The following is a 22,651-nucleotide window of genomic DNA, read 5'->3' on the forward strand; positions in this document are numbered from 1 at the left end:
AAGAGACAGCAGGCTTTGGTGAACAGTCATGGAAATTTTCAGGTCTCTGTGGAAATCCATCAAAAAGATATGACGAGAGAAAAAAGTGCATCATTTCCAGAGTTTGAAATCTGAAGAAATCTGAGCGAAGGACGAATTTCCTACCCTCACACAAGTCTAACTCATTTCCGAACGGTAATAGGTGAGAAAGAAATTCTTGAATTGTGAGCATCAGGAGTGTCTGAAGATATACTGGGACAAGCCTCATGTCTTAACGTCGCTTTGTTGAGGAGATATGGCGATTCGAATATGCCTCTCATTACAGAAATCAAGCGGTGATTTTGAACAAACTCTTCATTGACTTTCTATGGAGAGTTTTCCGACTTTGTGTTGGTCTGAGGAGATTTGCCAAAATTCTATAAATCTCACAACAATGATGGTGACATTTTCTGAAAGCCAGCAAAAATACCTACGTTTTGATGTATAAATTGTGGAAGTTGAGTGAAAATTGAGCAAGTAGCAAGAAGTTGTTCGGAAATGAAGAGAAGACTGCGAAACCTACAGTGGCACACTGGAAACCAAGTGCATAGCAACCATAACAACACATGTATTCTGTGAAAAATCACAAAGATGAAACTCAAAACTTGAAGAGGGATAAGATGAAAATGGTAACAGATATGAAAAAGCTGAATCAGACATGAATAGCCCAATAATTTGTGAACATTTTAAAGTTTGAATGGTTATTCTAGGCGAAAGTATGAGGAAGTAGTTCAGTTTCAAAAACAAGTAAGTTTTAACAGAATTGCAGAAGTTTCCCATTCATTTCAATGGGACAAATTAAAGGAAAAAGCTTAATATTTTAAAAAGTATAATAGTATAAAATACCAAAAGATATAGCCGGAAAGGGAAAAATTAGCAGAATAGTTTAAAATTTGAACGGTGAAAATCGGCTGAAAATTGTGGAAGTAGATCCACGGCGAAAAACGTACGGAAACACCCGGAATAATAATAAAGATAAAGAATAAAGAGAAACAGGAACTCAATAGTGTGGATGCTTAACCAGCATCCACACAATTAAACTGGTTAATAAGAAAATCAAAGAATCATTCATTCTGAAAAACGTACATTTTTTTTTACTTCCTACAAGAATAGGAACAACTGTGTAATATTTACCGTAGTTTAGTAGACTATAAAATGCACCAGATTAGATTGGGATAAGTCTAAGCATATAAGCATTTTATCTCAAAGTAACAAATACATCATAACACGAGAGTACAGTGTGTATAGATACAGTAGTAGCATGCAATATTTTACTACTTGTTACAACAATATATTCATACTTGATTTAAAACGTGATTTTTTAAAAGAAAGAATTATCTTTCAGGATTGTTGTTTCACTTATCCTTTTGAGAGTCACAACAGCATTAAGTGAATAAAAATGCAATGAAACAGTGTTCTGTGTAATGTTTTGTTAATTTAAGGCATGACGTGTGTTTTATGTTATAAGGTTATGCCTCAGAGTAATACACGCGACATTATTGGAATCTTATTATTGTTTTTATGAGTTTAATTTTTTAAACTGGTAAACATGGAGTTATAACCTTGCTTTTTTTGAATTCTGTTTTTCTTGTTTGTACCAGAACCTGCAAGCTGTCAAATTAATGACTAGAGGGTGAGCTACAATATTCAACTTTTAAATAATACTTATGTTGGGGTCAAGAATAGAACTGAAAATGCAGTACAAGATCATAAAACTTAAGTGTTGCATATTACTAAATATACTAAGGAAATCAGAGGGGTAAATCTGTGCAAAATGCAAATTCTAGGAGTTTTTCTGCGTACTTGGTGATCAGAGCAATAGTTGTTATAGGGAAGTTCGTGGCTTGGGGACAGAGTAAGCACCATAATACACAAATACAAAGTATGTTAATAATTTTAAAAACATATATACTCAATCCACAATTATATATTGTTTAAATAATTTAATCACAGCTGCTTTCAAGAGTGTTTCTTTTATACACAAGATGGAAAAACAAAATATATGAATACATTTTTCTAAATTTGTAGATTTTATAAAACCCACAACCACTCTTGAATAAGAATGAAAGAATTGTTTAATCGTGTGTTTAATTTTTTTTTTAATTTTTAATAAATGATAAACTCATTATATACAACTCATTGGCGAGAGCCTGCTGTCTGAAAGACTAAGCCCAGGGACTGTTTGTCCCAAAACACCTAGTAACGGTTGCTAACAACTCAGGCCTCTGTTACGGAAGGTGGTGAAGGGCTCGGTGGACCTCATCGTTACAACAGGTAAGATAAGATGGTATTTGTCATTAATAACATAACGCTCTTCTCGCATAACTTTCGTGGGCAAGCTAATAATATCTAAACTCAACATATTATATATATTACACAACAGCTGGCAAGAAACACGCTGGTGTTTTTGGTAACCTGTTAAATTAGCCTGCGGTTACAGAAAATACAGCAAGAGTTATGAAGATATATTTATTGTTTATTGTAAACGCACTGTAACTGTGTCATTCAAAGTGCACAAACCACATGATATAAGCAACAGTAAATAAATAATTAGGGAAGAAATGACTGATATGTCTCTAAGATTTAGACTAAAGCTGCTTAAAGTTTTGACTTATTTGAACAAATATTCAGCATCTAATCTAAGTTTAAAAGCAGAATATGAAACTAAATAGCATGGAGAAGATTTAATATAATAATAAATGTAATGTTTTTTCCTCAAACAAGTAATCAGGAATGTTCTAAAGTTCAATGCAGCCATGCCTCGAGGAAGATCAGCCGCAAGCGCACGCTCAGATAACAGTGAGGTTGATGTTGATGGAGCAGGTAAGGTTTTCTGTGTTGGTATTATTAACTGTTCATATATCGATTGAAACAGCTGTAACATCACGTGCACATGATATTGTTCTTAAGTAGAAGAGATAGCCAAACTGCAGAGACAGTTCAGGATCATGGAAGGAGATCTGCAGGCCTACAACATGCAGACCCGGAAACAGATCCGCAAACAACAGTGAGTAAAAGCTACACCTATACAACATAGTTAGCAGTCTGTGTATTTTTTTTTCTCTTCAGTCTCTTGTGTCATGTGGATAAAGGCAGGAGATAGAGGTGCTGCAGAAGGAGCAGGAGGAACTGCAACGAAACCTCGGTGCCTGTAACAGCTTGTCCCGTCAACAGCAGGAAAACAAGGACATCCAGACTATTCAGGTCCTGCTTGAGCAGAGAGAAATGCTGGAAGAGGAGCTGCAGAAAGGCAAAAAATGCCAGCAAGAGCTGCAGAAGGAGGTTAATTATGAGCTTTCACATTATTTGCTACTTCCTCATATTGTTTCATGCTTACCACAATTTTTATGTGCTGTTTTTAGATCTCCAGCATGGAGTTGAAGCTAGCAGAGTTGAGAAATGGAGCGGTTAGTAATAGTAACGCTCAAAGTTCCCCAGAACAGCGAATCCAAAAGTCCATACGCACTACGGAATACAAACTGAACAGAGTGAGTCATGAAGCACGTTACAGCCAAATACCCAGAAAAATGAACTGAATGTTAAATATCATGGTGTGTTATACAAAATGTTATTAATGTTTGCATGTGTTCTTTGTCAAGGCCTTGACTCGCTTAAATAAGCAGTTGACCAAAAACAGCCAAGTGAGAGAGGAGCTGCATACTCTTTATATTGAGCGTGTTCGTTTCCAGCAACTACACAACAGGCTAAGCAAGGTCAGAGGTCAAGTCACATATAATATGATCTGGAGTCAAATATTTTTGTTATTTGGCATTTATTTACTCGGGTTTCTTTACACTTAAATAGCAGATGCAAACTGAAAACATGTCTCCACATGAACATTTGTGTTATAGGAACTGCAGGACGTACGCAAGAAAATTGGAGAAGTAATCAACCAGTCCTCTGCTGCTTATGACACAAGGTGAAATTTGAGATTCAGTTTCTATGAAGGGCAAAAAAATATCTGCATGTTATTCAGTTCAAACACTAATTGTTATCTGCACCTTAGGGTGGAGGCTCACTCCAAGGCGACAATAATAAAAGAGAAGGCACTGAAGGACCGTGACCAGTACAGCGCTGAGTTGAAGGAGCTGGAGAGGGTTATTGCGCACGAGTCCACCCTGAAAACGTTCATGATTGTCAAGTGCAGTGATGCAGGCAGGCAGGACGACGAGCATGAAATGGGACCCAGACAATGTAAGAGGCAACCAGTGTGTTGTAGCTGCTATGTCTGTTTATATTAATGATATTAATCAAGTTAGTTTTATTTATATATTGCCAAACCACAATAGCAGTTGCCTCAAGGCTCTTATTATTGTAAGGTAAAGAACCTTCAATAATACGGCTGTATTTTTTTTTACTATTAAGTTGGAAACTGTGCTCTAGCAACATTACAGATGGTACTTAAATATGAATATTAAGAATGTTTCAAATGATAAAATACACTATACAGGCTTAATTACTGGGACACCTACACATTACATCTATAGGAGCTGCTTAGCAATGGAAACCCATGCCATGAAGCTCCCGGTGCACAGTTTTTGTGCTGATGTTAAGAGAAGGGTTGAAGCTTCCTGAGCATTACTGAGGATTAATGACTTTTATAAAGTAATTGCCACAGATATAATTTATATCCCTATGTTAATGGGATTGAGAACACCTGAATTCAAAGATGAATCAGTGGCCTATTGCTTTGGTCCAAATAGTGTATGTTTATGTGGTCTGCTCCATCTCCATGGCTATGACCTGTAAATTGGCAAATCCTTTCTAATTGTTTTTTTTTTTTTTTTAGGGGGGGGTCCCAAAAACACTGAGAAGGATTTTCCAATTTCACTTGATATATTTTTGCTGCAGGAAAAATGTTAACAAATTGTTAAATGTTAATATAGAATAACATACTTATAAGAGCAGCAACAAAGCAGAAAATTCAGTAAAACAAGTTTGCTGTTGGCTTAGAAACCAGTGAAAATGGGAAGGCACAGTCAGTCTTGCCAGTGTGTCCCTGGCTGCTTTAATATAGATCTCAAAAAGGATCGCTGTTGCATTTCTGGTTAGTGACTTAACTGTTCAAAAGGAAAAGAAAACTCTGTGTAAATTTCTTGGGGACATTTATGGTGTAACAGTGTTAAGTACAGATTGTCACTGTTGATTAATTTGGTTAAATAAATGAGGAACAAGTTCGGACAAGGTGGGGGATGGGCTTTGTGTTTCATAGCTTTGGAGCCGAAAGAGCAGTCCAGGATGGACTCTGGAGAAGAGTCACTGGATGCTCTAGAGGAGGCGTTTGAAAGGATTCGGATTGCTACAGGGGAGGAGAACCTGGACCAGCTGGTCACCAGGTACATTCAGGGTAAGTCTAACAAACCAGTCAGAAGATTACATAGTTTTCTGTAGACAAAGCTAGCAGTTCTTATAGTTGTTTTTAGCTCTGGAACAAATCCATCTATTTATTTTATTAGTTTTTTCAGCTCTGTGTTTTTTGTTTTTACTTTAGCTTACATTCTCTACATACAGTAAAATTCAATATATGTAAGATCCCACTTGGAAAATAGGGATAATTGGACTCAGTGTCTCACTGCTGTGTTGCTGTTATGCTCCTCAGTTGAAGACCGGAACTTTGCACTTTTCAATTTTGTTAATGAGCAAACCAATGACGCTGAGGCACTGAAGGAAGAAATTAGCAAGGTAAGTGTGTTTTTTCCCCTTTAAATCAGAAAAATGACATATTCTTTCCCAGTGCAGTTATGCAGTATGTACACACTTTTGTTATATAATTTACAAATAAGCCAAAAACAAAAAAAAACAGTGGAAGAAGAAGAAATATTAGGAAATTAGATCAAAGCTAATGATGAAGTTTGGGAGGTGTCAGGGTGTGCTGGGTGGGGAAGTTTGTTCATTTATGTTTTTAACATGCACTGTATATATGTCTGTTTGTGATGGAATTTGCCTCTCGGCAGATCAAACAGGACATGGAGCAGTTTCGGGTTAAAGGTTTACAGCAGGAACGAGAGCACCGATCTTTGTTGCAAGATATTGATAAGCAACTAGAGGGAGTTTTATCTCAAAGAAAGGCCAACGAGAACCGAGCCAGCATCATAAGCGAGATCCTGGACAAGACAAAAACGGGTTTGATTTATTTTGCAGTTACTGTTCTACTAAATATTAAAATGTTATCATTACAACTAGTAATTTCTCATAATTCCATACATCCTTAAGGCTTTTTTTGCAGTGAAGGTCCCAATAATCATGCAAATTATCAAAGCCCTACAAGCAATCACATAATTCAGTGAATATTATGAAGACTGTTCGAATGAATAATGTAGTAATACATGTATTTAATTAAAAAAAACAAATAGCTAAAACATGCTGAGGCTGTCACCTGGATATTTATTAAAAAAAAAAACTAATTAAACAGTTCATAGTTTCTCTTCCTTCTCGCAGGTGTAAACAACATCTTCACTAAAGTAGAGTGCGACCGCTCAGCGATAGAAGATATGCTGGGCTCCTCCAGTGGGATCACTGAGAACAACATAATGTCCTACCTCAGCTTAGTGGAGCAGAGGACCAACGAACTGCTCACTGTGCAGGCTTTCCTCAGTACTAAAGTAATCAGGCTGGCCTTTTAACGTGTGCATATATTGTTTTCTTTCCTGTGATACAAACATTCTGCATTTAAAACTCTTACAGGATCTAAAAGACCCGGCCAACTTCCCTTTGGGTCAGAATCCAAAACTACTTCAGCAGAATATCAGCATCCAACCTGCAGTCAACAGGTCAGCTGTTTATCTGTTCATTTTGAAAACTGTGTATTTCTACTTCTTCCTCCTCCTCCTCCTCCTTCTCTCTTTCAGCTTCTCCATTTAGGAGAAGCAGATCATCTGCTTCCTTCTCACTCTATCCCCAGCATCCTCCTTGGTCACACCAACCCTTCTCAACATCCATGAATCCTCTCTGTGGTCTTCCTCCTCCCTGGCAGATCCATGTTCAGTACCCTTTTTCCAGTATATTCACTATCCCTCCTCTGCACATGCTCAAACCATCTAAGCCAGGGGTCTCAAACTCCAGTCCAGGCCAGTGTCCTGAAACTTTTCCATGTTACCCTGTTGCAACACACCTGAATATAATTAGTAGGTCATTAGCAAAACTCTATAGAACTTGACTGCATGCTGAGGTGGCAGTTCAGCCATTTGATTCATGTTAGAGCAGCTCATGAATGAATGAACATGGTGCAATAAAAGTACTTTTAGAAGTACATTTTTCCAAACACTTACATTTACTTAAATTTACTTGAGTAGGGTTAGGGGTTGCCACTTCAGCATGCAGTCAAGTTCTATACTCTTGCTAATGACCTACTAATTTTATTCAGGTGTGTTGCAACAGGGACACATGGAAAAGTTTCAGGACACCGGCCCTCGAGGACTGGAGTTTGAGACCCCTGATCTAAGCCATGCCTCTTTAACTCTGTCTCCAAACCGCTCACCCTGAGCTGTCCCTCATTCATTTCTTCATGTCCATCCTGGTCACTCCCATTGAAGACCTTGACATCTTCGGCTCTTGCGCCTCCTATCTTTTTATCAGTGCAACCATCTCCAAACCATACATCAAAGCAGGTCTCACTGCTGTCTTGTAAATCTTTCCTTTTACTTTTGCTGTAGTCCTTTGGTCAGAACTGTGTATTTGCAAATAAATGAATGCAACGCATTGGGTTGATGAATGTGTGCATCTAACTTGGATCCATTAGCGTGGCGTATGATGCAGAAGAGTCTCCTGTTACTGATGAAGAAGAACGGCCACTCTCACAAGGGGAACTTCGCCAAAGGATAATGAAGGGAGTGAGTGCAGTAATAAGTCCCAGATGTACCCCAACATGATAATTTGGGATATATGCACTGGTCAGTTTTTGAAGCTCATCTGGGTTTTTTTTGGGGGGGGGATTATTTGATTTCCAGGTTCTGGAGAAAGAGTTCTGCACGACAGGCAGCAACAAGACCATCAAAGATCAGTCTGCAGTTCAGCGTCAGATCACACCCACCGGAAGAGGCAGTAATCTGAAACACTGACCCAACCAGTCCAGTAAAGATGCACATTTTAAAAACAGGATCATTGTCATTTACTGAAATACCCATCAGCGAAGGCCATGATAGCTGATGGAACCAGCTACCACATGTAACATTTCAAAGCCTAATTATGTTGTATGTTTGCCATCTTTTATGATGAATCATTGGCATGGTCTGCTGTATTGTACGTAGCTCTGATTTGCTTAGTCGGGACTAATTAGCTTAGGAGCTATAAAGTCTCTAGTAACCAGCTGTCCTTTTGATGTGTTACTTGCCATCTGGCTTTGACTATACAATCCGGTTCCAGCACAGCCCTCCCTCCCTGGCAGCGCTTTATTACATGATACTTGCTGCCATGCTCAGACAAAAAGGTTGGGGGCAGCAGAACCTTTTGTAATTCTAATTGACATGCTGAGAATAAAAAAGGTGATTTTTAGGACCTTTTAAGGCGTCTATGTACTTTGGGATTTTGAATGCATTCTTTTATTATATTTCTATTATATTTATTTTGTTTATTTTACAAATGATGATCATTGAGAAGAATATGCAGGTAACTGGATGTTTTTGTTAACCGGGGGAAGGGGGGGGTGCAAATTAGATATCATTAGTCAGAAGGGCATCAAATAAACTCTGAGCTCTGACTTTTCCTTTAGCTTTTTTTCTGATCTCGCACATCACAACCATTTAAGATCAGTCCCTTTTTCCACTCGGTCTGTTTGGAGGTGAAGGGAGACCAGGTACATATTATTTTCACATGAGTTGGTAATATCAACAGCATTAAAAAAATCGCTTTGATCCCCAGGGGTTTGAAATGTCTCCTTATCCAAACATCCTGTATCAAGTCTGTGTTCGGGGCAAATATGGCACTCACTGCAGAGAGCAACTTCCTCCAGCGGAGAAAATAGAAAATCAGGATGGGGGATTTTTTTAAAGAAATATATTTTAACTCAGTGAAACAATTAACAAAGCTTTTTACTATATTTAGATTTTAAAGGTCACTCTGATGCCACTGTGCTTTTTTTTACTTCGTGGGCCTAACAAGGCAAAGGGGGGTAAGTGAAGAAAAGTGTACCTGTCTGTACAAACAAGAAAAGACACAATCAGGTCATTATGCTAATCGTCTTCAGTTTTGTGGGGTTTGTTTTCTTTGTTTGCTTTAATTAGCCTCTCAGCTAAACCTTTCTTTCCTGATCTAATTTGACAGTAGCGATTTGGGGAAGTGAAACTGCTACTCCGTAAACATAAATGACTGATCGACCAGTGACTCAGTTTGCTCAAGATAATCCCCCTGGTGCAGTCTCAACTGTGTGTCTATGAAAACAGATTATCAGAGATAAAAAGTGGTGCTGTGGCAAAGCAGAGGGGTGGTGGGAGATGAGATGGAGGAAGGCTGCTTTCTTTGACATTCAACTCTCACTTAGCCCCCTCCACTGCCAAGAAATTCTCTGTGCACACGGCTCTCTGCATTGCCATAGAAACCTTCCTTTTAATCACAACAGAAACCTCATTTCCTGCTCCTGACAAAGACTCCTCATTGCCTGTAGAGACCGCCCTGCATCAACCATTTCCAAAGCCCACCTCCTTCTTCAGATCTCAACCTACCAGCAGCAGCAGCCCTCCCTTTTTTCTTTTTTTACCCCTCCTCTCTTTATAAGCACATTTTCCACCTTTTCTTGTCCTTTAGCTCAACTGCCATTTTATACGTCTTTACATTTTTCTTCATCTCTCCTTTTTTTTTTAACTTCCTTTTTTTTCCTTTCTTTTTTTCTGCACTCTTTGGTTGAGGCTATTTCATTCAATTCAACTCAACTTCAGTTGGATTCAAAGATCTGTTCCTAGAAACACCTACAACACCCACAGTCATGCAAACGAGAACATGCAGGTACATGTGCTATTTATCCAAAGTTGCATCTGGCAGCTACATGCTTCTCTGTCTACAGTATGTGTCCAGGGCCCCATCTTTATCTGTTCCTCGTCTACAGCAGCCGATGTCCTCTTATGGCAGTAATTGTGTTCCTCTCAGTTCCTCTTAAAAAAAATAAAACAAAAAACACTGTTTAAAGAAACCGGGATTTTAAGTTCTGGCCAACTTTCATTTCACAAAAGACTGAACTTTTCTTAAAAAATCTGCTCTTACTCGCTGACCTCCCTCTTGCTCTGGGGGCAAACTGTGTTGGAAGTACAATGCCTTGTTCCCGCCGTCTATTACGGGACTGTTATCTGGACCAGAAAACACCCCTGTACTCTGTCTGCGCTCTGCCCTCCTCCTCCTTCTCTTTTTCGCTCTTATTTGTTTATATGGGAACTTTGCCAGGTATTTCCCCAGTCAGTCAGTCTGCCTGCACCCACAATGCTCCCTCCCCCCTCGAAGCACCCTTCTCACTCCCCCTCCCCACCAGTGACGTTGCTAAGCAACCAGCCACCATGAGAGCCGGTGCATTTTCTAGCCAATCAAATCACTTGAGCCTATATTTCAAAGCGTCGAGGAAACGAAGATGATATCACCCTTTAAAATAAAGCCCTTCTTCATTCGCGTGGTTCACACGTTGCACGATAGCTGCAGCTTCTTCTTACTGCGCATGTATGCCTCTGAGGACTGAGCTTTTCGGTGCCGGTGTCCCTCCTGTAAGTGCCGTCAGGCCACCGCTAGGTGGCAGCACGGCCGGTTTTCTGCTTACCACACATGCTGCGAATCTCTTTTTTTTGTACTGCTGTTGCTAAGCAATCCTGATTCTCATGCCTTACCTGTGAAACATTTGTGATTTCTTTTTTTTCTTTTTTCTTTTTTTTCTTTTTTTTTTTTTTTTTTACAGATGTCCCTGACACCATTTTGTCTTTGTTATCACCATTTTGCAAAGCACACCTATCGCCGCACAATAAAGAGCTGCTCAGCATCCGAGATTTTAACCCGCTAGGCCGGGATATTGTTGCAGTTCGGATGTGTGTGCAGATAAACCCCGCGTGTTTTCTGCTGAAAATGAATGAGCTTCGGGTTAAATATTAGCCTTTGACAGTTTCAGTTGGCTTCATCTCATCATGCACAAGGCAGGAAATGTGCTTTCGAGTGATTAGGCCTGCAGCTCTCGTCTTCCACTTTACCAGCAGTGGAGAGATCTGTGTACTCTCTGGGCTGATGTGCAGTTTCTTGTTCCCCATGTGTTCAAACCTCTGGCTGTTTTGATGTTTTGCACATCATTCAACTGATCAAGTCAATTTTTTTTTTTTCGTTATCACTGATTTGTTTTGCCTTTTATTACTCTCCAGCCCCCCTCTTTCCTGTCCCCCTGTGTGCAAGTCCCTCATCTCAGCTTTGGTTGCCGTGCAGATGGCTCTTTGTTGGTGCTTCACAATGGGTCTAAGGTCAGTGTGCCTCTTGCCATCCACACACTCAAAACTTCTTCACTCCAGCTGTCTCGTGGCTTTATTTGCAGTTTGTCCGAGCTGATTTTCTAGCACACATCATCATGTAAAATGTTGCATTGTGTTCTTTAATAAAGAGGAAGTCATAAAACCACACATGTAGCTTAGAGATAGCATGGACATCCCAGTCAGCGAACACGTGAGCCGTTATGATCTCGTTTGCCGTTACTGCACTACACCGAAGTCCTCTATGTAATCACCATAGTGCTCCTCACATTTGATGAATCTTAAATGACGTGTCAGTTTTAGTCGTGCTTGCTTTTGGAGGATCTCTGAGACAAACCAGACACCAGAATATCAGATCAGCCAGAGAAATAGAAATGCAAATCTACCATCTGCTCTGTGATCCCAAACTACCCCGTGTTCATCACTCAAGAGCTAATGTAATAGTTACACGCATTTTTACCAGTAATATAGAGGCAATAAGATACTTTGTTTTCAGAAGAGTAAACCAAGAAACAGTGGGGCAAGCTCTCACAGAAAGATAAGTGCAAACAGCACCTTTGAAAAGGGATTTTTCAACTCCTAATCTGCTAATCCCTCAGAATAAAAAGGAGATTAACCATTCTAATCTTTGACATCTTTAGAGAAACATGAGGTATCTATAATGATAATGTAAAGCATTGTATTGGATGCTGGTTACACCAGAAGTATAAAAGAAAATCTGTGCAAGAAATTGCCAAGTTGTTCAGTGTGCAAAGTGAAATATATTTTCTTTAAAACTGCCAGGCACCGCAAGGTTGAGCAACAGAGCCATGAGGTCTCGAGGCCAGTGTGAAGCAGTAAAGAGCAGGTAGAGTGAAAGGCGGGAAACTAGAAGGAGGAGGAGCATTGCTTGCAAAGCAGCAGGAATTACTGGAAATTTCCACTTTTCTCTGGCGACTGTTACATGGGTGGAGCTACAGAGGTGAAATAAATAAGGTAGAAGTGTATGAGTTAAACTCAAGTGGTGAGGCTGGAGGAAAGCATGTCCTCCACCTTCCACTGTTAGATGTTATGTTTAGGAAGCTCAATATGCATTTTTGTAGATCTTCATAGTATACCAGTGCTCTCAGTTGTTTTAACTTTACCTGCAGCACAGTTTCCTGTTTTATGTGTACGATCTCATAACAGATGTAAACAGATGTTTGCATTCTTTCTTATAATGCTTGTTCTGTCATGCATCCTTTTTGTTTAGTACTGCACTGAGAGAAAATGTGCCAGCATGTCCTGCTGCTTCTTCATTGGAATAATAATTTCTCAAAAATGGCTCCTATGTTCAGTTTCTGATAATTATTTGGAAAAGAAAGCAACAGGAAACTGTGGACGATTACACAGCAAACAGAGATATGTTTTCAGACAGATGACTTACATGAAGAGTTCCTGATAAACAGAGCACAGTGTCCTTGCCTCTGCACCATTATTACAGTACATCTGCACATCATATCAGTCGTACATTTGTTCACTCATTGATTTTTTTGAGTGCTTTTAGGCGTCAGATGCACACCATAACCATTAGCGTACCCCAGGTGATCTTCTTTTGCCCATCAGCTTTCTTAAGCATGTTCACCTGCCATGCTAGCTGGGAGATGTGGTTCTCTGGTTTTACTTTCAGGCCATGCAACAACAAAACTAGCTGGTTAGGTTTAAAGAAACGATCATGGTTCTGTTTACAGCACACTCTTTTAACAGTAGTTACCACCTCTTTGAGGGCTTATTTTGCCCAAATGTCTGATCACAGTATTTCCTAATCTCATTCATTAATAATGAGCCTCTAAACCATTTAATCCTCTCTGTGGTGTTGTTTTCCCCTCACCTGAATGGGATAAGACACCTTTTACTGAACAATAAAAATGTGTGCCTCAGTTTAGGAGAACCTAATTCTTACTTCATTTACTGCACAGTTTTTCATTAGATATTAAGTCAATAGTAACAGTGTTTGTAACATGAAGTGGGATTTTTTTTTGATAGCAGAACATCATTGCATCATAATTATCACAAAAAGGGATGGATCTGAATTATGTTGAATTAATGACAAACACTGCTTCACATGAAAGCACATAGACCAAAAGAAAAAAAACTCTACATCTGCCTTTTTCCAAATGTTTGAAGTCTCCACAGACTAATGCAAAAAAAATAAATAAAGAGAACCGCAACAACCCTGAGAATATCCAGCTGAAGCTCTGGCTTTTTCTGTGCCCCAGTTTTCATATAATTATTCTGTACTTTAAGCAAACTGATTGTAAGCTCTGTTTTTTTAGACATTTATTAATACACACTGCACTGAATGTTAAGGTATTGCTACAATAAAACAACATTATTGTAGTGGGGCGGTGGTTTAATTCCTGGCTCCCCTAACCTGTATGTCAAGTATCTTTGGGTAAGGCTACTTGACAGATGTTATCATACAGGTTACAGTCCTTGACTGTGGCTTAGACAGTAGCTATTTAAGAAGGATGCCCGCAGTTATTATTACAAAATACAGTATGAGTTTTTCCACCACTTGGTCCATCTCTAATCACGGTGTGCTGGCTGGTACTTCAATAACTCAGAGACCTATACTACAGGGAACATTAGCTTCTGTTAGGGACGCCCATGCTCACAGGTGAAAGGGTAAAGAGAACTTAATATACTGGAAAAGCACAACTGTTTCAGAAACACTGATCGCAAACTCAAAACAAATAGATTTGGGCGTGGAAGTATCTTTCCTGTAATGGAGTATGACATGTTGCAGCGAACGCCTCATGGAAGTTATGTCTGTGAAGGTTCTCAGTCATCCAGGTCATCGTAGTCTAAGGAGCTTGGAAAGAAAAGCGTCTGGACTTCTTTGAGTTGCTTGAAGACATTTCACCTCTCATCCGAGAAGCTTCTTCAGTTCTAAGGGTCAATTGGTGGGGAGTCCCAGATTTAAACCCAGTGGGAGTATCCCCCCCAAAGAGGGACAAAGGACCCCCTGATGATCCTCTACCTAATCACATGAGCCAAGGTGTGAAAGTGGGTGGGGGTCCTAATCAGCCAGGGTTTCGGGTGAGCTCATTGTGAAACCTGGCCCCACCCTATCATGTGATTTCCTGAGGTCTGATGGCCCAGGATGTGAGTGGACGTAAATGGCTTCTTTCAGTGGATGTAAATGAAAGAAGCCATTTACGTCCACTGTGAGCGACCATCTTTGAACAGAGGTGGTGGTTTACGACACCAACTGTCTGCCGTCTATAATCCAGTTTTGAGATCCCTTCCCAGACGCCTTAACGCCCACTCACATCCTGGGCCATCTGACCTCAGGAAATCACATGATAGGGTGGGACCAGGTTTCACAATGAGCTCACCCGAAACCCGGGCTGATTAGGACCCCCACCCACTTTCACACCTTGGCTCATGTGATTAGGTAGAGGATCATCAGGGGGTCCTTTGTCCCTCTTTGGGAGGAAACTCCCACTGGGTTTAAATCTGGGACTCTCCACCATTGACCCTTAGAACTGAAGAAGGTTCTTGGATGAGAGGTGAAACGTCTTCAAGCAACTCAAAGAAGTCCAGACGCTTTTCTTTCTAAGCTCCTTAGACCTCATGGAAGTTACAAAGCTGACCCGCTTTCTGACATCCAAGACAACTACAGCTTGTACTGTCTTATCCAGTGACCAGAGAGGATTACTAATGACAAACTGTGGACGAGAACAAAGCAGGAGCCAACAGCCACATATATGCTGAGAAGAATGTGGAGCTGGTTTCGCCACACCCTTAGGAAGCCTATCAATAACATCACTAGGCGGGCTTTAACCTGGAATGCACAGGTAGCGAGAGAAAGAGAATATATGGTGTAAGGTGCTAAGACCAAAATCCAGAGCAGACGCCCCTGTGTGGATTTTAGGAGAAGATCGGAGTTGAGTGTGCTGGAGGGGTGTTGTCAGTGGCCTATGCACCACTGATGAGAGATAGTTTCCAGAAATCTTTTGGCAAAACTACAAGTGTACAGGTTGTTATAGTTGTCAATGCTCAGTATATATGGTGTTAATTAAAGACCACATTTTCTCACACTTGCTCCATGACTAGGCACTTGACTCCCAGTGAGAAGTCAACTTTATGTTGTCTCTATATTCTGCAAGACTTGCCCGAGAATCAGAAATCAGCAGCCAGCCCATGCGGGACACAAAACAAAAGCGCTCAGTTTTCCCCCACCAATTTCTCCAATTATCAGGACCCTTCCCCCCGCCTGATCCTGAGCTCTGCTCCATGATGAACCCCACTTTGTTCTTTTCTCAAGTGCTGACATTCCACAAGTCAGGTCTGTCCTTTGTCCACAAGAAATTACCGGGCTGAACTAACCTGAATTAACCTGGGAGACTTCCCATCTTTTATCTTACAACCTTCAACCCCAGCAGGTAACCGCTTAGCACTCAAGCGAATGTTTCCCCAGGCAAGGCTGAACGGGTGCAAAATATTTCATTTATTTTCAAACATGAGTCACTGTGAACACAAAGAAGCTTTTATGCAGTATTACTTTCTGTGGTCTCAATAATTTTCAGTGCCATAAAAAGTTTTCCTGCGCCTGTGGAAAGTATGGTAAACACTGTTCATGGCAAATAAGAGGTTTATGAAAATCACTGCATCTCTGTTTTAGTTTTATGCTTGACTGTCCTCTTTGAGCTCCAGGCTGGTCTTTTCTTTTACCTGCAGAAAGCACAAGCTACCCATAGATAGATTTTTTTTTTCTCTCTCTAGCATATTGTTGGCACATGGAAACATGTCGAGGTAGGCAAATGAGGAAAAAAAAGACAGGAAATGATCTCACAAACACCTCCCCTCTCTCTGATTGCTCCCATTTTCCAGTTGCAGAAACAGAGTGAGTAATGCCTTCTGCTGCTTTTCAGTCTGCTCCACTGTTCCTGCCATGGATTCACACTAGCTTTTGCACACACTGAGCTCATTACATTGTGGATTCCTGCTTCAGTGCTCTGGATTCTCTTCTCCGTGGTCATTCATTTCCCAAATCCAAGGACACTGGTGTGATGAATGCCTTTTTTTTTTGCAGCTTTGCGCATGAATTTTCAACCTCGTCGTAAAAACTAATGCTCTATCAATGCAATCATCTGATACCTTGTTTAATATTTATACCATCTAAATGTCCATCTTTCACACATTAAATTGGCAACACCTGTACAGTTACCAGGTAATGTTATAGAACAATAAACTTAACATCATTTAAAAAAAATTAAACTTACATGAGACAGAAAATGCATTTTTAAGTAGCAAGCCTGTAGAACGAAGCACAACCCTTTGATCTCTCGCAACGTAATTACACTCTTCATAATTGTGTTTCAGCCGAATGTGAGGTGAATGACAACATAAAGCCGGGAGGCTTCTTTAGAATCAGTGGCTTGAATGTTGGCATGCACAGAGACGATAACTGACGCAGCATGGGATTAGATTTTGGAAGGTCTTAAAATTAGAGGGTGAACATATAGTTGTGTTGAAATATTCTGCTAGGGTGTGTTGAGACAAGTACAAGACACAAACATTAGTAAGACTTTCTATAAATGTTTGAAATTCAAATGAAAATTATACATTATGTGAAACACATGCAAATATGGCTTGTGAAACGGCGCAAACAAGTGGAAATGACACCACATTAAGCATAATTTAAAAATGAACTCTGAGCGAGGTGGTGAAGGCTGGTGAAGGTTAAACAGCCTCAAAGAGGAGGATTTTTAGCTGTGACTGTAATGGCACAAATGTGGAGATTTTACCTGAGATAAAAATATTTTCCTTTGTATTCAACTGACAGTGAAGCAGTGACCAGATGTAGGCTTAAATTACAGACTTCGGGGCCCACAACGTGGTTTGCTACCACTTCCTTTGGTTTAACTGCTCAATGAGCAACTGCAGTGATGGCAAAGTAAGATCATCTCAGAAATATTCTGAAGTAGAGCGCGTATAGTTTGGTTAGAGACATCACGTGGCAGTACCAATTTTTTTTTTCTCTTAGTCAAGAGGAAATATAATTAGAAATTAAAATATAGCACCTCATATCAAACTGCAGACAGTACTATGGCTATACGTGACACTCTTTATATTTTTCTTCCAAGGAGTCAGACTTTCTCGTAATTTTTTCAAGTGGTCTTGAACAATAGTTCTCCAGATTTTCTGAAGCTCTTTCTGAAGTTTTTCTTTGGACATTGGCTGCTTTTCCACTAATTTTCAGTCCAGTCCTTCTTCCTTCACCATTTTCAAAGGAATGTTTTTTGTCTCTTAACACTGACCTATTAATCATTTCAACATAAAAAAATGACATCTAACCAAAGGGATGTCTACACATGACAGAAAACTTAGCAAAGAACCCATTATAAATCGAAAGTTTAGGCACTTTGTTACTAGCAAGCTGTCACAAAACACAGTTTGACAGACATATAATAGTATTTTCGCACCAAGCTGATCCCCAAAGAGCTGTTAGTGGAAGGCTTGACATATCATGGCATGGTGTGCATGTCTGTGCCAAAACATATTGAAGAAACTGAACAAGTTGAGCACAGAAGAAGAAGCAGCAGGCCTAAAAAGTTATCTGGAGGTGATAAACAGCATGTGAACATCAAAAAAGACCAGCAAAGATCTGACATAGGACCTGAGAGATGCATCTGGAGCTTCAGTTGATCCATCCATTGTTCGCTAAAGCCTCATTAGAAATTGCTTCATTCTTCCAATTCTCAAGGAAGGAAAAATGTGGCAAAAAGATGAGGTATGTCAAATTACAAGATAACTGGACTGAAAATCAGTCACAACAGGTCTCATGGAGTGATGAATCCAAATTTGGTTTGGGGCTGCATTTCAGGCAGTGGAAAACCTCTTCCGTTTTCAGCATAACAGTATTCCCAAGCACGCTACCAATGCAGTAAACGCATACCTGGATATAAAACACACAATGGAACACTATCAGTCATGAATTAGCCTCCCCAGAGCATGGACCTCAATGTTGTTGAAGCAGCGTGGGATCATGTTGACAGAAAACTTAATAAAAGGCAGCCAGCATCCAAAGAAGAACTTTGAATTTTCTGCAAGAAGTCTGAAGAACTACTCCTGAAGGCTACTTAAAGAAATTAGAAGAAAGCTTGCCCAAGAGAGCTCAGCCCCTGTTGAAGAATAAAGGTGGTCATTACCAAATATTGACTTTCAAGCTTACTACAGTTGTACAAACTCAGTTTTTGCCTTATATGCTGTATTTCCACATATGTTTGCACATTTCAATAAGTCGCTGCACCTAGCTCCCATTTTCCTAGAAAAATATAAAGAAGATAGGGGTGACTTTTGCAGAGTACTATATAAGCTACTGTATTCATGGGGTGAATGGCATAGCTTTTCATTGTTTGCAATTATAGCCTATGTAATAGCCTATATTAAATTTTATTTTAAATATGAGCTCATGCTCGCTCTATACTTTCCCACTAAAAAGGAAGTCTGTATTTTTTTTATTTTTTTTTGACAGCGTAATAAAGGTTACAACGTCATGTGACAGCTATAAAGGCTTTCACACAACTGTAGGCACACCACACCCTACTACTATCTTTGATAAGCTCACAAATCACATATCATATACATTGTTTAACTGATCTCCCCTCCTAGCTTTGCAATAAATACATACTGAGGCAGATAGGGGTTTGTACATTTTTTAAAGTACTAATTGATCACCTTCACTGTTTTCAGTAAGAAAAACAAATAAAAAAACAAAACAAATGAAAATGTCACTATTCATCCAATAGTTCGACGAGACATTCAATTATAAATAAATACAGTCCAAATGCACAGCATCTGTGGAAATAATTAAACTTTCATTTTAACATGTATGTTAGGCTCTAGGGTTGCGGGGCATAGTGTTGCTGTTTAGATTACAGCTGTGGTCTTAATTAATTAAGATGTGTGTTGAAGTTATTGAAACAGAAGTGACTTTGATCGGGTCTTGTAAAGGAAAAAAATGAAAGTGTAAGAACACTCAGGCGTGAGTACATTTCGTTAAAAATGTTAAATATAGAAAGGAGGAGTGGCCGTCTGCTTTCAAGCCCGTCACATTATTCCTTTTTGCATGTAATTTGACACCACGTCTCTGCGGAGAAAGAGCGCTGAGACAAAAGATATTGCCTTTGGGTCTTTCTGTGTATGAATAAACTTTTACAATCCATCAACTTGAAACAATATTAATAAATAATACATTCTTATTGATTATTATAACTTTCACAGTATTCATTGTTCATATTTAAGTGAAAAAACCAAACGCAAAGTGAAGGGTAGTGGGGGGGAAAAAGAATTATGATATAGTGCAGCGCTTTAAAAAAATTTGACCAATCAACGGTGAGATAGACCGGAGGTGGGATTCGTTTTCAAGATTGAAAAGATACTCATCCAATCAAACATCCCGGTGGTCGACATTGTCCAATCAGGTGTAGGATGGAGCCGCTGTATCCAACGAGAGTGGATTTTCAACGAGCTCGAGAGAAAAGCGGAGACAGGCAGACATCGTTTCTCTCTCAGCGTCTTTGGACTGCTCACACGGAGGCGAAGAGACGAGAAATAATTATTCTTTAGATCGGGAATATAATTAGCTAAATTAATACACAAAATTAACCATGGCCGACACAGCTGTTGACACAACCGCCACTGCAGAGGTTACAGCCAAGGTGCGTTTCATTCACCTTTTTTTCCCTTTCTTTTTTTCTTCTCGGTTGAACCGTCGTGTTGAAAGATTTAGAAAACTTGTACAAGTTGTTACAGTGTTTATGTTTCTTTAGCTAACTACGGCTGAACAAGTGAGTTATTTGACGGCAGCAGCAAAGCTTGTAATTAACGTTAGTTCATGTAAGTTAAACCAGTAACTTGTCTTAAATATCACATGGCGAAAGCCATACTTCGTGGAGGCGATTCATTTAGCAGTTTTCAGCATCGACGACTAATTGCTGTGACTGGAAACTGAAATGTGTGTGATGTGGTTTGGCTTAAAAATGTCTTGTTAAGCAGACAAAGCGGCACAAACGGTACAGCTGGTGGAGCGGAGCTGCCGCTGTGGGCGGGAAGCCACAGCACGGTTACACTGCTGTGTAACAGCGCGGCATGGGGGTGAAAACGACCAGCATTCCCGCTTAGTTTTGATAAAAAAAACACAAAATTAATACGGTTTTCATCGTGTTTTTTTTTCTTTCTTAATCCGAGCTCGTAATCAAACTCGGACGTGGGAGTAACATTTGGCACTTAACTCTTTTTCTTAACTGAACATTGATCAAAGGGGCTTTTATTTTGTAGGAGCTGAAAGAGAAGAAAGAGGCAGAAGTGGAGGAAAAGACCGATAACGGGGACGCACCTGCCAATGGCACAGTAAGTTGGAGCCGAGAGAAGCAGCCTCATGGCCTTTTGTCTTAGCGCCCCTCATCATGCAGGTGTCGCTGCACCCGCCTCCCCCCTCCTCCTGTTCAGCTGCTCTCCACACTGTGCTTTGTTTGGGTTGTGAAATGGCAGATGTTCGCTAGCAACCCTCTGGACGTCTCCATTGGTTTTTCTCTTCTCTGAGGTTTCCCAGAGCTTGGTAGCTAATCCTCTGGGAGTGTAATAACAGCTCACTACACATTGCCTTTTAAAGAATCCCCAAAGGAGCCTGTACATGCAAGTCTCTGGGAGCATAATTTAAAATATGCTCGGGATGCCTTGTTATTCTGCAAATAATTTGTTTATATAATTGAAGGCCAGTCATTGTATACCCTTACCAGACTGACGTTTCCTCTGCTTCATCCAGAACGGTGCTGAACACAGTGACAAAGTGGAAGAAACCACAGAGGAGGAGCACAAGAATGGGGAAGGTAAGTTAATTTTAAGTGCTACTAGTGTTTTCTGAAAGATTGGAATTGCAACTATATGTGTACTGTATTCAGATTTTTCTGATTTGCCCTATAATTGTTTCTCTTGTGTGGTACTGACCTCAAAATCTTCCTTTTTTAATACAAGTGAATCTTGATATGTTTAAAAAAAAAATACACTGGAAGTGAAGGCTGTAATTTCTGAAGTGACAAACTGTCCTTATAGGGAATGCAGAGGAGGCGCCCCCTGCTGAGGAGACTGATGCACAGCCTGTGAAGCGTGCAGCTGAGGAGGAGGAGGTGGGTTGTCTTCAGGCCTTAAGTATGCAAGTTTTAGTCTTGGTTTTGGCCTTTGCTAATGTGACTCTTCTTCTTTTTTCCATTAGGAAAAGGTGGAGACAAAAAAGCAGAAGACAGAGGAAAATGGGGATTCGAAAGAGGCAGAAGTGGAGGCTTAGGTCTCTGCCCTGCTACTTGTTTGCAGCACTGTCTTACCAGCCTGGTCAACATCGTGTTGTAGAGCTTGTGCTTTTTTTGTATCTTTGGAGAGAAATTTCTTTTTGTTTGCTCCCATGTTATCACATTGCACTGGAGTCTTGAAACATAGTGGCCCTGCATCCTTTATTTTTTTATTTTTTTTTATTTTTTTTTTTAAATGAAATGTTATTTATTGGTCTTTAAAATGAGCTTTTTTTTTTTTTCTACTTGTACAAATCGGGCCATGCCACGAGATCAGTTTTTGTTTTTGTTTTTAAATTTCCTGAGGTTTGATATCAGTATGTTAGAAGCACAATCTCTATTATGTCAGTGCTGACCAGATGATTCATACATACAGGCAGCTGCTCACCTCCAAGGCTCATGTTGACCTCTCAGATACACTTAAAGGACCAAAGATAAGTTTTAAGCAGGGGATAATGGACAGTTGTTAGCATTATTAGTTAAAAGGCATAATATTTTGTGTTTGAGCTGCTACTTAATCTTTGGCTGCCCTGTTAACATAGCAGATGGTGCAAATGAATTAAAGGGGCTCTGTCTTGCACCTCCATGATTAGATAGTTTGACCCCCTGATTCCCCCCAAACTCCCCAGTTCTGTGGAGGCAGGATTTTGCAATGTTAATTAACCCCTCTTAAATCTTAAAGCTTTGGTCATTTGTTCTGTATGCATTCCACGCAAGTTTGTACCATTTATACTTTGTTTCTCTTACATTTTCAATGAGTGTTATGTTATGGTTGGGTAGCTCAGTTTTGTGTACAAGACTGCCTTTTTCAGAACCAGAATGACATTCGGTTACTTCAGCCACTGCTTTGTATATTCTGATTAACAAATAAATTGTCTTTTTACTTAAGAATGTCTT

At 39.8% G+C, this 22,651-nt stretch overlaps 2 protein-coding genes and 1 long non-coding RNA gene across 6 annotated transcripts; all 3 read left to right on the plus strand.

Moving 5' to 3' along the window:
• Positions 1-2,202: 2,202 nt before the first annotated feature.
• odad1 (outer dynein arm docking complex subunit 1) lies at positions 2,203-8,677 on the plus strand. 4 transcript variants are annotated; one of them, XM_039611975.1, is made up of 15 exons: positions 2,203-2,292; positions 2,763-2,841; positions 2,929-3,025; positions 3,111-3,300; positions 3,381-3,506; positions 3,618-3,731; positions 3,870-3,937; positions 4,025-4,212; positions 5,231-5,365; positions 5,618-5,700; positions 5,973-6,141; positions 6,457-6,620; positions 6,703-6,788; positions 7,757-7,847; positions 7,965-8,676. In XM_039611975.1, the coding sequence occupies exons 2-15, from the start codon at positions 2,775-2,777 to the stop codon at positions 8,073-8,075; spliced, it is 1,689 nt and encodes a 562-aa protein (XP_039467909.1). In that variant the 5' UTR covers positions 2,203-2,292; positions 2,763-2,774; the 3' UTR covers positions 8,076-8,676. The 4 variants fall into 4 exon arrangements, with proteins under 4 accessions (XP_039467909.1, XP_039467910.1, XP_031590937.1 ...); XM_039611976.1 differs by having other exon boundaries at positions 2,932-3,025; XM_031735077.2 differs by having other exon boundaries at positions 2,236-2,292; positions 2,743-2,841.
• Positions 8,678-9,466: 789 nt separating this feature from the next.
• On the plus strand, positions 9,467-13,056 carry LOC120440362. Its single transcript, XR_005613186.1, has 3 exons — positions 9,467-9,954; positions 11,337-11,432; positions 12,222-13,056. It is a non-coding gene; the product is annotated as an uncharacterized LOC120440362 (long non-coding RNA).
• Positions 13,057-19,921: 6,865 nt separating this feature from the next.
• Positions 19,922-22,642, plus strand: si:ch211-222l21.1 (parathymosin). The gene is made up of 5 exons (XM_031735071.2): positions 19,922-20,128; positions 20,748-20,819; positions 21,235-21,298; positions 21,522-21,595; positions 21,682-22,642. The coding sequence occupies exons 1-5, from the start codon at positions 20,078-20,080 to the stop codon at positions 21,751-21,753; spliced, it is 333 nt and encodes a 110-aa protein (XP_031590931.1). The 5' UTR covers positions 19,922-20,077; the 3' UTR covers positions 21,754-22,642.
• The last annotated feature ends 9 nt before the right edge of the window (positions 22,643-22,651 follow it).

The sequence above is a fragment of the Oreochromis aureus genome, linkage group 5 (assembly GCF_013358895.1).
Source record: "Oreochromis aureus strain Israel breed Guangdong linkage group 5, ZZ_aureus, whole genome shotgun sequence".
NCBI classification, from domain to species: domain Eukaryota; kingdom Metazoa; phylum Chordata; class Actinopteri; order Cichliformes; family Cichlidae; genus Oreochromis; species Oreochromis aureus.

Excerpts from the sequence above, each read along its gene's own strand:
- odad1 (XM_039611975.1), top strand. The coding sequence starts at position 2,775 with ATGCCTCGAGGAAGATCAGCCGCAAGCGCACGCTCAGATAACAGTGAG. Across the intron at positions 2,842-2,928 it reads GGTTGATGTTGATGGAGCAG|TAGAAGAGATAGCCAAACTG; the intron begins GTAAGGTTTTCT and ends ATTGTTCTTAAG. Across the intron at positions 6,789-7,756 it reads ATCCAACCTGCAGTCAACAG|CGTGGCGTATGATGCAGAAG; the intron begins GTCAGCTGTTTA and ends TGGATCCATTAG.
- si:ch211-222l21.1 (XM_031735071.2), top strand. The coding sequence starts at position 20,078 with ATGGCCGACACAGCTGTTGACACAACCGCCACTGCAGAGGTTACAGCC. Across the intron at positions 20,129-20,747 it reads CTGCAGAGGTTACAGCCAAG|GAGCTGAAAGAGAAGAAAGA; the intron begins GTGCGTTTCATT and ends TTTATTTTGTAG. Across the intron at positions 21,299-21,521 it reads GGAGCACAAGAATGGGGAAG|GGAATGCAGAGGAGGCGCCC; the intron begins GTAAGTTAATTT and ends CTGTCCTTATAG.